General features: G+C 47.8%; 1 protein-coding gene across 2 annotated transcripts in view; it reads right to left on the reverse strand.

Moving 5' to 3' along the window:
• Positions 1 to 440: 440 nt before the first annotated feature.
• Positions 441 to 16392, reverse strand: part of Etv5 (ETS variant transcription factor 5) — a 62903-nt gene continuing 46951 nt past the window's right edge. For both annotated transcript variants that reach the window (XM_006985050.4, XM_016003617.3), the window contains 4 exons: positions 13629 to 13697; positions 13298 to 13467; positions 6786 to 6887; positions 441 to 2877 (listed from right to left, as the gene is read on the reverse strand). In XM_006985050.4, the coding sequence (XP_006985112.2) occupies positions 2656 to 2877; positions 6786 to 6887; positions 13298 to 13467; positions 13629 to 13697 (563 nt within the window). In that variant the 3' untranslated portion in view covers positions 441 to 2655. The remainder of the gene's footprint in view (positions 2878 to 6785; positions 6888 to 13297; positions 13468 to 13628; positions 13698 to 16392) is intronic.

A 16392-nucleotide genomic window follows, 5' to 3' on the forward strand; every position in this document is an offset into this window, starting at 1 on the left:
ATGGTAAATGAAGACCACATGAGAAGGGGAGGAAGCAGAGAGCTAGGGAGGCCCACGGAGATCCACAAAGATACCCCCACAAAAGACTGCTGGCAATGGTCGAGAGACGGCAGGAACTGACCTACTCTGGTGATGGGATGGCCAGACACCCTGTTAGTTGTGCCATAAACCCCATCCAAGGAAGGTGTCTCTGCTTTTCAAAACAGGGTTTCTCTGTAGGGCTCTGGCCGTCTTGGGATCCGCTCTGTGGACCAGGCCGGCCTCATGGATGAGACTTTTAACCCTTCACTTCTTCCAAACTCCATCATCCATTAATAAGGCTAAATGTCGAAGACATCAGGGGCTGGGGGAGGGGGAGGGAGTGCAGAGGGAGCCCAGGCTCTTGCTTGCTGGAAAATTAAAACACGGAGGGCAAGAAAGAGGCAGGTTTCAGGAGCGTATAAAGGAAAGCAAACTTCTTTATTGTACACAGTACAGAATATAACGCAGCTCGGCAGGATGTACACAGCCCTGCGCAGGGAGGGAAATATCTCAAGTCAACTGGCAGGCTAAAGCCTTTCTGCACTGTAGACTTTCCACACTCTGGAAAAGAAGCAAATGAAGGAAAGAACCCCCACACCCTGAAGGGAAACAGCTATCGGGGGTACGGGTACATGAGTCGGATGGGAATGCAAAGTGACGCTGCTGCTGCTGTCCTATGTCCCTTCCAGCGCGCCGTGCAGTCGCAGCAGGGCAGGGCAGCTCAGGTCACAGAAGGTTCTCTTCATACCCACTCAAACAGCATAAATTCATTAAAAAACAAAACAACAAAAAACCCCAAACCAGTATAAGTAAAGAGAGGAAGAGAAAACAAACAAACAGACAAACAGAAAACCAATCTATACAGCATTTACAACAAATAAAATCTCTAGCCAGCCGGGTAAAATTCGCAGCTATGTATAGACTATGTGTAGATTAGAAAGCTATAAATATGCTTTAGAAAAAGTCCTTTCATTAGAGAACAATGCTCATTAAGGCCCGAGCTTCGGGCTTGACACCTTGGGGCTGACTAGCTTTCAGGAGGAAAACCTTAGTTCCTCAGTTACAAAATGCACCCCTCATCCCTGTGAACCTCCTCACAAGTGTGCTGTGGAGTGCCTCACTGTAGGACAGCAACGCCCGTCCTACACTCAAGTCAGCTCTGTGTCCTGCACATGAGGAACACTCTGCATGTGTGTGGAGTGTCAAGGACGGCAGAGACTCCCGTCAACAGGTTGGGCAGCAGCCAGATGCTGGCACTCCCTGGTGACTTCCGTCCACTCCAAACCCAATTTTCATACAGCTTCAGTTTGGTGGTTTAAAACATTCCCAATATAATACAGCAATCAGAATAAAAGCTGAAAAAAGAAAAGAGAGGAGCAGGAAGCCAGAATGCTAGCTGGCACTGCTTTACCTGCCAGTGACAGGCAAATCTCAGACCCCAGGGAACCATTATGCAGGTCCAAAACTGAAAGGAAAAGGGGAACAGAAACTGATGTCTATTAGGTTCCCACCAGGTGACCAGGTGTTCCATGGACATGACATGGAGTATGTACATCTGCTTCCCAGAGAGGGCAAGTTAGTGAGCAAGAAGAGCTATACACATGGGATCTAAGCTGTGTCCAGGCTGCCCTGCACACTTCAAAAATGTACAAATCAGGTGTAAGTGTTTCAACAGGTTGTCTGGTGCCCAAGGCACCGAGCAGGCTTCTCCATGGCAAAGGGAAGCCCCAGCCGAGCCCCTCTCAAGCTGCGGCGTCTTCCTAAGTGGGCACGGCCCTGGCTACGTAAGGGATTTAGTGCAGTTACCAAAAAGTTTTTGTTTGTTTTTTTTGCTTTAAATACCAAAACTACAAAAATCAGTTTATATAAACTGTTTTTCCCCCAAAACAACCACCAAAACAAAATGATCCCCCCCAAATCAAAGCAAAACAAAATACTGTCAAGTGTTTATCACCTTTCTTCTAAAACCAAAGCCATCTACACTCAGCCACGTGACTGGGAGGAGAGGGGCTTGATCTACATGGTGACCACTCTGGCTGAAAGGCTCGAGAGGAGCGGTGGTCAGAGAACCATGGAGTGGGTAACAGCTGCCCTGGCTGCCCCGGTTCTGGACTAAGGGGAAACATTCCAAACGGAGATGCAGGAGCTTTGCAAAATTCAAGCCTTAGTAATCTGAGCCACCCCCCCCCAAGCCAGCCTTTCTGCTTTCCTATGGGTGTGCGGTTTCTTTCCAAAGAATTGTGCAAGTCAAAGCCCTTCTAGGTAAAGGCATTTAGTAGTACATGCTCAACGCAGATTGTCATACACTCGGTCCCCTTTCGTGGGCGCTAACCTGAACAAGGTATTGCTCTGCACATATTGTCCATGATGGCAAGGAGGCTCCACTTTCATCTCTTCCCAGGACTCTATCAGAATCACCAGCCGCTCGGTGGTTTTCCTGTCTCTCCCTGTTCCCACTCCCTAGCCAAGGTATTTGTCTTTAAGGGTGTCAATCCAGAGACGGCTTGGGTTCTCCAGATAATACTCGAAGGGCAAGCTTTAGGAACAGCCAAGAACACAAACAAAACCACTGCCCTCATTTGCCTGAATGGGGGCTGCTAGCTCTAGGGTTTGGCCACTCAGCCATTCAGAAACTTAGTAAGCGAAGCCTTCAGCGTAGGGGAGGCCGCTGCAGCGATCCATGTCCAGGAGGTAAGCAGGGTTGTCTTCGAAGTGAGTCAGTGGCAGGGTGTCCTCCTCGTTGAGGGGACATTCGGACTCTGCCTTCAGGAACGGACGCTGATTGTCTGGGAAGGCCATGGAGAAGAGCGCATCCGGGTCACAGACAAATTTGTAGACGTACCGTTCCCCAGCCACCTGTATGAGAACACACAAGACAAGGCTCAGCTGGAACAAGGTATGGGGCCCGAGCAAAGAATTTTTAAGGTACCAATCTCTCAAGGAGTCAAGAACCAAAGGGCCAATTGGTAGCTGATTATTCTAATCGCATGCATCTCAGGGACCTGTTACCTGCCAAGGGTTTTGTTGACACCACAGCTCAGTATTTTAAAAGAGGGCATTTGAATTTCAAACACATGCCAGTTAGGCTTTTAGCAGCAAGCCTCACTCTGTCTTACCTGACAGCTCAGGCAGCCTGGCTGCACTAGGGTTGATTCAGGGACTTAAAGACACAATGCAGATGCCAGACCACATTTCCAGGATGGAAGTGCTATTTGGAGGGGTTCAGAGCCCCCAGCTACTTTTCTCGTGTGTGTGTGTGTGTGTGTGTGTGTGTGTGTGTGTGTGTGTGTGTGCGCGCGCGCGCGCGCACACGTGCGAAGTACGTGCAGAGGCCCACGGCATCACTCTTTCACCTTATTCTTCAAGGCAGGGACTCTTCCGTCAGACCCAGAGCTTGCTGAAGTAGCTTTAGCGATCGATTCAGCTGAATTCCGGGGCGGGAAGTGCAGATGAGCCCTATATGCGCGTACAACGTATCTGGGGTTCTGAACTCCAGCCCCCTCACATGGGAAAAACTCTAACCACTGAGCAAGCTCCCAAGCCTGGGTTAAGAATGTGATTAAGGCAGCCTCTGTGGAACTTAAGTATGTTCCAAGCCAAAAACCCTGCTTCTGACATATCTGCCGCTTCCGCTCGTTCACGGGTCTACTGCACTGGAACTCACGAGGCAGCTCAGGCTGGTCTTGAATTTAAAATTCCCCTACCTTTGTGTCCACATATATTCACACTTGATCGTTCACTAAGGCAGTGATTATTCAAGGACCTTGTCACACAGCTGACAAGTCCGTGATTACGCAGGCCCTGCTGGCCCTTTAACAACAGCAAGAGAAGGGACAGATTCCTGACAGGCAAATCTAACTGTCAGGCATCGTAAGGAGAGCAGCTACAATTCCCGATTACGTAAGCAAGCGTGTTAAGACTAAAATACCCCAATGGCTGGGCTAGCCCAGAACTGTCATTCTGCTGAGATCTCACATCCCAGTGTTAACTGAAGCCTGGCCCCTGCTCCCCAGGTCTGGTGTTTAATTCTGCTGCCGTCTCTAGAAATCAGGGAACCAGGCTTATCAGCACAGAGAACACAGGCACCCAAGCAAGCTTTGGGGGCAGGAGATGTACATCATTGATCATCCCGACGTCTCATTTGTTCATTCATCCATTGATTTGTTGATTTTAGGATGGAGTCTTCACTATGCAGCCAAAGCTGAACTGGAACTCACTACGGAGCTCAGGTTAGCCTTGAATTTAAAATCCTCCTGCCTTAGCCTCTTAAGGGACCACATGCCCGGGCTACCAACGCAGGCTCTGTATACGTTCAGTTCTTGTGTGGGTGGCATGGCAACAAGCCAAAAGCAGCCTGGCTCCCAGCACGGGTGCCATCACTAAGTCTTAACTCTGCTCCATGAACCACCTGTGACACCCACAGGCTGTTTAGCCTTTTAAACCATCTCATCCAGCCACAGTTATAATAAAGCAACGGGGAGCACATTATTATTCCTTAGATACTTTCAGATGTATTACACTGAAATTACGGCAGGGTGCTGCATTTTCTCCGTAAGGGATATGAGAAGTTACCTGACCAAACAGGCTACCGACTAAGAACCCGCCAGAGCCACACTTCTGGGTTGTCCCACACTTGGACATCAAGAGTCAGTAAGAGGGGCAACTCTTCCTTCTTAGTTCTAAGCCACTGTGCCTCGGATTACAGTCCTTCATATTTGATCTGGAGCTCTGGGAATAAGGTTGGAGCTTAGTCGTGAAGCTTAAAATCTTTTAAAGTATGTATTTGTTTTATAAAAATGTATGTGTGCATGCTTGGGTATATGTAGGTGGACCGTGTGCACGCGTGTGTGCGCGCGTGTGCGTGCGCACGCAGTGCCTATGGAAGCCAGGAGAGGGTGTTGAATCCGCTGGAAATGGAGTTACTAGTGGTTGTTAGCTACTATGTGGGCGCTGGGAATCAAACCTGGATCTTAACTGCTGAGCCAACTCTCCATCTAGCCCCAGAACGTAAATGCTTTTCTTTTCCTTTTTTTTTTTTTTTTTTTTTTTTTTTGGTTTTTTTTTTTTTTTTTTGGTTTTTTCGAGACAGGGTTTCTCTGTGTAGCTTTGCGCCTTTCCTGGGACTAACTTGGTAGCCCAGGCTGGCCTCGAACTCACAGAGATCCGCCTGGCTCTGCCTCCCAAGTGCTGGGATTAAAGGCGTGCGCCACCACCGCCCGGCTTCTTTTCCTTTTTAAGTATGTTATGTAGGATCCTGGTTGTCACAGTTGTTAGGATTACTATTGCTGTGTTGCTGTGATAAAACACCGTGACCAAAGCAACTTGGGAGGAAATTTTTTTGTTGTTTGGTTTTGTTTTGATTTTATGGGATGTTGTTTATTTGTTTGGCTTTTGCTTCCACATCATTATTCATCATCCAGGAAGATAAGGCAGGAACCTGGAGGCAGGAGCTGACACACAGGCCACGGGCACTCATAATTTCAGGCATCTGAACAACTTGGTCCCTAGTTAGTGGCACTATTTGGGGAGGCTTAGGAGGTGTGGCCTTGTGGGGGAAGTACACAACTGGGGAAGTGCTCTGAGGTTTCATAGCCTTGTGCCAGTTCCGGCTTGTGGTTCAGGATGTGAGCTCTCAGCTCATTCCTGCCACAATGTCTGCCACTTCCTGCCACCAGGGACTCTTAAACCAGAAGCCCAAATAAATCCTTCTACATGATGGTTGGTCATGGTGGGGTGTTTTTGTTTTTTGTTTTTCTATTCTTCCTCTTCCCAAGACAGGGTTTCTGTGTATAGCCCTGGCTGCCCTGGAACTGGCTCTGTAGCCCAGGCTGGCCTTGAACTCACCGATGTCCACCTGCCTCTGCCTCCCGAGTGCTGGGGTTTGTGTCACTGCTGCTCAGCTTGGTCATGGTGTCTTAATCAGAGCAACAGAAAAGTAACTAATAAAATGATGCTTTCTCCTGTATTTGAGATTTGGTCTGATACTAAGTGGGTCGGAGGGAGGGGTGGGAAGTAAATGCTAATGAGTATGGGGTTTTGTTGGTGGGGAGGGAAGGATAAAAATCCCACAAAATTGACGGCAGGACAGCTGCACAGATTAACTGGTAAAGTCTATGCAAATACTCTAAATTTTTTTTTTTTAAATTAAACTTCAAAATGTTAAATGCTTCTTGTTCAAAGCATTTTGGGGAAGGACATACAACCTGTGTCATAAAGGCTGCCCCAGTGTGTGAATGCTAGACCCATCTGGGGAGACGAACAGCATATCCGTGGTAATGGGTACTGAAATCTGAAGTCAGGTCCTTCGAGAGCAGCAAGAACTCTCAAATGCTGAACCATCTCTGCAGTTCTAAAAGGACTTTAAATATCCTATTTGTCTCCTTTTCAAGTTTTTGGAGACAGAATCTTTTTTTTTTTTTAAAACAGAGCTGAGGACCGAACCCAGGGCCTAGCAAGCACTCTACCACTGAGATAATTCCCAACCCCTGAAGACAGGATCTTATGTAGCCCAGGCTGGCCTAGAATTTGATATATGGGTGAACTGGCCTTGAATTTTTGATCCTCCTGCCTCTACCTTCCAAGGGCCGACATTATAGGTATATGTCACTCTGTCTTATAATTCCTGTCTTTTTGTGTTTTCCAGGTTCTTTTCTACCAGACTCACGAGGCTCACGCTTTCTTCTAGTTACTGTAAATGGCCTTATTACAGGTTAGGGACATTCCTTGAAAGCAGCAGAGGGATGTAAGCATCTGAAGTTGCTCACCTTCTGCATGATGCCCTTTTCATAGTAATAGCGTAGAGAGCGGCTCAGCTTGTCATAGTTCATGGCTGGCCGGTTCTTCTGGATGCCCCAACGCCGAGCAACCTGAAATGACAAGACAGCAAAGATGCGCTCAGTGACTGTTCTGTAATGATTAGTTTCTCTAACTTGGAAAGTAAAGCGTTTAATTCTCTCAAGATCAAATATTAAGTACAGGTGATGATTCGGCCACAGTTCTTAGGGGGTGAAGACTCCTAACACTGTAAGACTGCAGAGGACTTGGTTAGCATCCCAGAGGATACAGGCCCTCTACTATTTCTCCATTTATGAATTATTGACCAATACTCATGGACCATTAACATATTGCCATTAAGTGCTATGGCTTCTGTAGCAGTCAATAAGGAATAATTGGAACGGTCATTCCTGAAACATGAGGAACACGCTAGTGAGTTGCTAATGGCCTGCAGAGCCGAAGTTCAATTCTAATAAGATTGGAGAGGGGCTGGGAGATGTTTACTTATTGCAGCTTGCGGACTAAGGGGGATTCAGATCATTTCAGCCTGCTGCCAACCAGCCCTTCACTCCCAGCAGACCCACAGAATGGACAGTAAAGCGCCCAGCACCATTATCCATTTCATGAAAAATTAACGGGGCTTCTCACATGGTTCTAAAGGGCATTACAGCAACCCAGTCGACTTGAGGGGCAGGGATGGGGAGATGTAATTGGAGCTCTGGGCAAAGGCGTTACAGCGGGTGTGTGTGTGTGTGTGTGTGTGTGTGTGTGTGTGTGTGTGTGTGTGTGTGTGTGTGTGTGTGTGTTTCCTCCTAGACTCTACTCAGCTAACAGGGCAGCAAGTTCTGTTCTCCAGCATCTAAACTTTCACGATCCCACTTGGGAGGCTGCCTGTCAAGGCAGATCAACCGTGCAAACGTGAGCTCTCTGACGTCTTCATTTTAGTCACCTTTAGAAACTTCAAAAAAGACCACCTAACTACATCCTTTTGAAGTTTTTCTAAATTATGTGTTATTTGGAGACAGGATCTCTCTATATAGCACAGGCTGGCATCAAACTCGCCATCTTTCCGCCTCTGCTTCCCAGTTACTTGGATCACAGGCAAGCACCACCAACCCCAACTTGCTCTTTTGAGACAGACAGACACACACACTCCAGCTGAGAAAGCTAAAGGTTAAACGTAGAGGTAGGTGGAGAGAAAACGGCAGATCACATCAACTATGTGAGGGGCAGGGGTGTGGCAGAAACTCTCCTGAATTCAGGATTCTAAAGTGACCTCGAGCAAACACCAGAGACAATCTGGGAAGGAAGAACTCATCTGTCCTAATTATATCAGAGCAATCCACCAGCTACCATTTCTACTTTGCCCTGCAAGAAATCCCGTGCAAGTTCAATTTCCGCTTATTGTTTAGTGTCTCTCAGGCAACCACGAATCTTGGGGCTCTCCTTTGCTCCATTTTTTATCATCTCAAGTCTACCGTCAAAAAATAAATAAATAAATAAATAAATAAATAAATAAATAAATAAATAAATAAATAAATAAATAAATAAAAGGCCCAAAGGCAAAACTTAGCAAAAACTGAATCTTGGTTAGAAGTCCTTTTTATTTGAGACAGGGTCATCTTATGTAGCTGTGGCTAGCTTAGAACTCAGGCTGGTCTCAATTCACAGAGATCCACTTGTCTTGGCCTCTGAAGTGCTGGGATTCAAGTTGTGCACTAACCCATCTATCTGGCAAAGAGAAATATTTCCAATCAATGGAAATACTGGTAAAAAGAGAAATTTGCTAAGTTAATCTCAGTCCTGCAAGGTTTGACAGCAACCCACACTCTGCCAACCTGTCTGCTGGAAGTGACGGGGAACGTCAGGGCGGCTGGCTGAGTCTCTTTCCTCCCCTGGGTGGTGGAAAACAGTCTGCCTGGTCTTCAGCCCCCCCCCCCCCCCCCCCCCCCCCGCTTTGCCGCCAGCACATGCAACAGCTAACTGGAGAGCGGTTCTGTGTATGTGCAGACTGCAAAGCTGCTCCGGTAGGGATAGTTACTGACTCATCCTCCAGGCTGGTGCCCTATGATTCAGTGGCCTCTCCACACTCCTCCCTCCACAGCAGTGCGTGATGCAGCTGCAGACTTGGGCAGCCCCTATTTGGTGTCAGGAAGAGCACGAGAGAGCACGTTGCCAGCTCGCTCCTTCTTTCTGTTCCCCAAGTATAAGTTATAGAATACATACTTTGGGAGCTGAGGCTGGGGGGCGGGGCGGACGGACAGACGGACGACCGCACTCATTCCTCTTCAAAGAACAAGCAGTCACAGAACAAGGCGTGGCTCTCTCCAGCAGCCCAGCCTTTAAAACCTCCCATGGCATCATTTATCTGCCACATGTTCACAAACAACCCTACCCCCCCCAACAAATATTCATATTAATGCAGATTCACAGTTAAAATGGCTCCAGATTAAAGCCGAGTCAGTCATAATTGAGAGGGTGCTAAGCTGGATGACTATCAAAAGACATTTGATTAGGGGCCTGCCAAAACGCAGTTCTAAAACCACAATTTCCATGCACAGTGTAATGGATATTATGGATAATTACCCAGAGTGCACTACTCAGCCACACAGCTGCCTACAATTACATCCCCAACAGCTTCCTCCTCTGCTTCACCCTTTAAGCTCCCCCGTGACAAGTTCTTACAGCTTTCCCCGGGAGCTGGTGGTATCTTCCTGACATTAACAAGGACAGGGCTGTCACAGTTACACAAGGAACAGAAGAGGAAAAAGTCAAGCACTGTGCAGGCCAAGGCTCAGTGCGCCAAAGATTTCAAAGGGCCCGGCATTAAGGAGCACGGGGATGCCAGAGACCTCAAGGTAGGGTGTAAAACGCAGTTCCTAAAGAAACAATGTTGGAAGTGGTGGGGCGGCTCAGTGGGCGGAGGCATGTGCTTCCCAGGATTGGATCTTCTGGACCCACATGGGAGAGAGAATTCACTCCTGTAGGCTGTCTTCTGATGCAGCACATGCAAACTTGGATGTGCCGCCCAACAATAAAAACAATAATAATATAATAATAATTATTATTATTTTAAAAATGCTGCTCAATCAACAGAGAGGCTCAGGGCTGCCATGGCTTCCCATGTGTGACTTGGAGCCGCTTGGCATTTATGAGCACTCTGGGTTAATATCAGTTCCTTCATTAAGTAAGAAAGCAGGGGCCCTCTGCCATCTGTTCATCATTTTCCGTACCGCTGGTAGGAGAGCGGCAGATTCAATAACAGCCTTACAGAGGCTCATAACCAGGTTTACCTGCAGCTGGACAGCCTGTGCTCAGGCCCGAGGCGGTGGCAATCAAGCCATAAAAGCTCCTGTTTGTGGACTGAGATGAATCAATAGGGCTGCCCACAAGACAAGCTTACCTTCACTTCCCCAAGCCTGGGTGAGTCAAGGTACCATCTCATCACCAAGCCTCACATAAGCCAGGCCGCATCATTAGGAAAGCAGTGACCCCCGCACCCCCAGCACAAATGGAGCTCAGCTTCCATCTCTACACAACCGAGCCCAATCGGAGGCTGTGTGTAGTGCTCCATGTTGACAGCCTTTCGGTGAACAGGAGACAGGGAATGCTGTAGACATTTGTGTATGTACACGAGTGTGTATGTGGCCTTATGTTCACATTGGAGGCCAGGCTGCGTGTCTTCCTTGACTGTTTTCTACTATCTGAGATCAAGCCTCTCTCTAAACCTGGAACTCATCCATTTGATTAGGCTGGACAGCCAGCCAATGAGCTCCAGGGATCTGCCCGTCTTTTCTCGCGGGATGCTGGGATTACAGATGTGTGGCGCCGAGCCTGGATTTCACATGGGTGTTGGGGATACACAACGGAATCTCCATTCTTACGTGGCAGGCGCTCTGCTGGCTGAACCTTCTCCCTAGCCCCAGGAATGTATGTTTTATACTACTTTAAATGAAGCCTGCCTTATTTTACCAATGCAGGACACCCCAAGATTTTATTCCATCCCCCCCCCCATCCTATATCTCAACTTTCAGACCATGTCCTTCTTCCATCCAAACATAGTGTCAGGTTGTTGCCTTCTGCTGCCAACTCTGCAGTCCTTAATGGAATGCTTCCCCAGAGGGCTGTTCCCATTTCTACTGTACCAACTCAGGGGCAGCGTTTGCCTAACCACGCACTATTAAAGAAGCGCATGCCAGCCAGTGAGTGTGTGTATGTGTTTGTATCTTTTCCAACTACAATTTTTTAAACCCTAAACCAAACAGAAATGAAGATGACTCCCTTTGGCATGGGATATACTAATAACCTGGTTTAATTCTCTATGTTGTATGTTCAGGTCCTATGGGTGTATCTTCCTCAGTGAAGACAAGGCCGTGGGGTTCTGCCTTAGGTTTTTCTGTTGTTAGCTCTGGTAACAATGTATCCTTTTCTGAGGGGGCCTCAATAGAGAAATTGCCTCCGTAAAATTGGGCCGACAAGCAAGCCTGTAGAGCAGCAGTTCTCAACCTGTGGGTCATGACCCCTTTGGGAGGGGTGTTGGACGACCCTCTCTCAGTGGTCGCCTTAAACGATCTGCATATCTGATCTGATTGGTAGACCAACTATCAGATATTTACGTTACGATTCATAACATTAGCAAAATTAGTTAGGAAGTAGCGATGAAAATAATTTTATGGTTAGGGGTCACCATAACACCAGGAACTGCATTAAGGGGTTGCAGCATTAGGGAGGTTGAGAACCACTGCTGTAGAGTATTTTCCTAATTAGTGATTGGCATGAGAGGGCCCAGTTCCACTGTGGGTGGGGGGAAACCCCTGGGCTGGTTGATGGTCCTGGGTCCCATAAGAAAGCAGGCTGAGCAAGCCAGTAAGCAGCACTTCCCCGTGGCCTGTGTGTCAGCTCCTGCCTCCAGGTTCCTGCCTTGACTCCCTGGATGATGAATAATGATGTGGAAGCAAAAGCCAAACAAATAAACAACATCCCATAAAATCAAAACAAAGCCAAACAACAAAAAAATTTCCTCCCAAGTTGCTTTGGTCACGGTGTTTTATCACAGCAACACAGCAATAGTAATCCTAACAACTGTGACAACCAGGATCCTACATAACATACTTAAAAAGGAAAAGAAGCCGGGCGGTGGTGGCGCACGCCTTTAATCCCAGCACTTGGGAGGCAGAGCCAGGCGGATCTCTGTGAGTTCGAGGCCAGCCTGGGCTACCAAGTTAGTCCCAGGAAAGGCGCAAAGCTACACAGAGAAACCCTGTCTCGAAAAAACCAAAAAAAAAAAAAAAAAAAAAAAAAAAAAAAAAAAAAAAAAAGGAAAAGAAAAGCATTTACGTTCTGGGGCTAGATGGAGAGTTGGCTCAGCAGTTAAGATCCAGGTTTGATTCCCAGCGCCCACACAGTAGCTAACAACCACTAGTAACTCCAGTTCCAGCGGATTCAACACCCTCTCCTGGCTTCCATAGGCACTGCGCACGCGTACACAGTCCACCTACATATACCCAAGCATGCACACATACATTTTTATAAAACAAATGCATACTTTAAAAGATCTTAAGCTTCAAGACTTAGCTTTGGTGGTTTTATTTTCCCAAGTTGGAGCCATGTGAATCACGTGGTGGGGTCAGTGAGATGGCTCAGCAGCAGGTTGCAGGTTACGGCGCCTGCGGCCACTACTAATCCTGGCAACTTGAGTTTGATCCCTGAGACCCACATATAGGAGTGAACCGATCCCCACAAGTGGTCCTCTGACTTACACACGCATGCCACCAATTTAGTGCATGTGTATGCAGACACATTAAATAAATGAAGGTTACAAAGGAAAAGAAGTATGGAGTAGGATAAATGCAGTCTGTTCATACAGCCTCGGCCACGAGCTGTAACAGACCAGGGTCGAGTCTGTGTCACGGACAACATTAATAGGAAGCACAGCCTGTATCAGGGTTAACTCTTCATGGCTTCACCCATTACTTTTGTTTATTCTCCCTAGGAGTGTTACAACACTTTAAATGTTCTAGGATGGAGAACTCTGCCTGTTCGTTTGGCAACGTGCAGAAAACCGTCCTACGGACAGGAAGAACACTGCCGCGCCCGCCAGCTGGGAGGAAAATGAGAAGGCAGGGCACACTTCAAACACAAAAGCCTCACGCATCCCATCCAGCACCGACTGTGGTGGTTTAAAGACCAAACGTGCCCCACAGGCTCCGGCATTTGAACACCAGTGGGTTGGCGGAGCCGCTTGGGGAAATCTAGGGGGCGTGGCCTCGCTGGAGGAAGTACGTCCTTGGAGGTGGGCTTTGAGGTTTCAAAGCCCCTGAGCCACTTCCGGCGCTCCTGCTCTCTTTGCTTCCATGCTAGCACTTGGGCTGGGAGCTCTGGGCTCCCCGCCGTGCCAGAGTCCAACCCTCTGGAACTGGAAGTCTAAACCAAACTCTTGTGTAAGTTTGCTCGGTCATGCTGTTTCGTCACAGCAGCATTCAAGTAAGGCACCCAGACTCACCTCCTCGGGTTCTATCAGCTTAAATTCCATGCCTCGGCCAGTCCAGGCGATGAAGTGGGCATTGGCTGGGTCATCAAGAAGGGTGACGAGGAACTGCCACAGCTGCAGGGAGCCTCGTCTCTGGTATGGGGGCCCCTCTCGGTAAAGGGTGGGCTCCTGCTTGACCTTGCCTGCGTGGGACAGGGGTACAGAGGTTATAATCCCTGAGGTTGGAGTTTCTCCGGGATTGGCACAAAAAACAGTGGTTGCTGATGATTTATAGTCACTGAACGGGCTGGGATTGACATGTCAACCCTCTCACTCAGCTTCAGGTCTCGGACGGGCACCTCACCTTCCAGTCTTTCGGGCACCACGCAGGTGTCATCGAAGTATAGCCTGGGATCCTTTTCATACGGAAATCCTGGAAGAGTCGAAGGAGAAAGACCACACCGCTTAACAGTCTGCGCTGTACTAAGAACTATGGAGTTAGGACTAAAGGGGCATTCTTTACCATAAATTAACAACAACTTTACTATTGTGTGTGCATGATGCGTGTGGGGCACACACAACACACGTGGAGGTCAGAGGTGGCTCTCTGGGGTCAGTTCCCCTCTCCTACCTTTCACAAGGGCTCTGGGGACCAAACTCAGGTTGTCAGGGTTTCTCGGTAAGCGCTTTTGCCGGTGGAACCCTCTCACTGGCCCATTACCTTTCTCTGGTTCCTAAGTCCTACTGTCGTACCCACGCCAGACTGAATCTTCAGAGACTTCCAAAGGACTCAAGCACTCAAGTTGTGATGTCACTACCTCGGCTGAATCAATCCATGCTATCAGGGCTCGGGCTGCAGGAAGCGCCGCTGAGTCACGAAGGTTCCCTCAAATCTTAGGAAGTTTGCAGGGCCAAACTAACCTGTTTATTCTGGTCGGCCTAAGTAGCTAGCTTTGTTTCATGTGTATAATGAGTTGTCATTTTCTTTCAGCTAATAGTAACTCAGCCTTCCCAGCGGACTTGTCCAAGCTATCCACACACCTCACGTGCTATAGCCAAGTATACAGAGAAGGGAAAGAAGATGCAGGCCCACAGGAGACTGGGAAGAGCGGCACACTGAAACAAGTTGGAGCACTGTCCCCAGACACAGTGCAAGGTTTTAAAGCCTTCCTCCTGGTAGACTTGTCATAGAAGGGGAGTCAAGAAATGGGAACCGAATGGTCTGAAGACAAACATCAAGGATGAAATAGCTGAGGCACAAAGCAGAGAGGACACGGGAAAAGACGGCCAGATGTTCTCCACATGCTGGCCTGCGTGCAGTCCTGACCTCAACAAGATCTGTGGTTCAAACCCAAGGCGGCTAACAACTCCCTGATGGGGACCCTGTGCTCTGTACCTCACAGGTATTACACCTGGTACACAGTCCTTCATCCCCTGGCTCTTCTCTGGCTTTGTTCCTGGTTGATTCACCTGGCTGAAGACTACTAGTCTATGTGTGCTAGATCTGCAGAGGGGACAGACAGGGAACTCTCTGCGACATGAAAACCCCACAGGTCAAGGAGCCCGGATGTGATCCCTCCCCTGATATCCCTGGCTTCTTTGTAATCAGTTCAGGTGAAGGACTGTCTTGGCAGGCCTGGCACCCTCTTAAGATGCCAGGGCCTAGGAAAAAAAAAAACATGGTGCAACATGTGTTTGATGTTTAGGTCATTCACCTTTCTGTTTTTAGCCTCAGGCATGATTTTTTTTCTGTTATTTAAATCAACAACATCATATATGGAGAAATAGCTCAGTGGTTAAGAGCACTGACTGCCATTCTAGAGGACCCGGGTTTGATTCCTAGCACCGACATGGCGGCTCACAACTGTCTGTAACTCTAGTTCCAGAGGAATCCACTGACATCTTCTGGCTCTCCTTTCACTGAATGCACATGGTGTGTAGCCATACATGCAGGCAAAACACCCATATACACAATTTAAGAAATAAGTATATTTTATTGGCTTTTTTTTCCCTGATTGATTCAATTAAAATTCTAGGCCACATATTTTGCTCATGTGGGTAGGAGGTAAGAACGCAGCCATGGACTTTGTTCTTATGTGTTTACATCTCAACTTGAAGCAGGAAGCAGATGGTAAAAGAACAGGCAATAAATGATTAGTATAGCACTGGAATTAAAAAATGCGGGCTCTAGAATGAGACAGGTTGACCCCAATTAGCTGTGTGACTCTGAATACATGAGTTCCACTGTGTTCAAGTTTCCTCGCTGGTACTGCTATGAGGATTGAATAGTTAATGTGCTGTCTGTTCTACCAGCCACCGCTCTGTCTTTACAACAGAGTAAGTATTGTGACAAGCACTGTTAAGAAACTGTATGATGCTGTGTCAGGTGTGGTGGCTCATGCCTTCCACCCCAGCACTCTGAAGGCAGAGGCAGGTGAATTCCTTTGAGTTCCAGGCAGCCTGGACTACAGAGGGGTAACAGTGAGACTCTGCCTCAAAAACAAACAAGCATACAAACAACAACCAACCCTGAATGACAGTACGAGAACTGTCAGCTCGCCACCCCCTGCATGGAGCCCGATATTCTCAGGGATAAGGGTCCTGTCCTATGCATCTTAGTGTTCTCACAGCGCCTTGCCTACAGTTAAGTGTTCCATCAATTTTGAAGTACAAGATCTCCTGACAATTTAGGCAAAGAATGTTGACATACTTTCCTTTAAGGCATGGTCTCACGTAGCAAAGGTCTACTCTGAACTTGCCATGTAGCCGAGGATGCCCTCAGACTCCCGATCTTCCTGGAACCCTCACCTCCCAAGTGCCTAACACCTGGCAAACTGACTTTTATGACAAGCTGCTGTACTTCACATTATCAGCAAGACGTAATTCCTCATGCGTCATGCTTTTTCCCCTTTAGCTGCCAGGAGGTGATATATTTCCCACCTTCCCTATGTGTTTTGATATTCCAGTGCTGTTTAAATGGTCTCGTTATAAAATCATTGTAAGCAAACCGCTTGAAAGTTTACACATCTGTCAAACGTGCCGCGCTGTCCTCTAAGGGAAAAGATCACTCATCCACAACCCCGCAAGAATAAATTCTTGTTTTGGTTTTCAAAAGCTAATAAGGAACA

Source organism: Peromyscus maniculatus, chromosome 12 (genome assembly GCF_049852395.1).
Source record: "Peromyscus maniculatus bairdii isolate BWxNUB_F1_BW_parent chromosome 12, HU_Pman_BW_mat_3.1, whole genome shotgun sequence".
In the NCBI taxonomy this organism is placed as follows: Eukaryota; Metazoa; Chordata; class Mammalia; order Rodentia; family Cricetidae; genus Peromyscus; species Peromyscus maniculatus.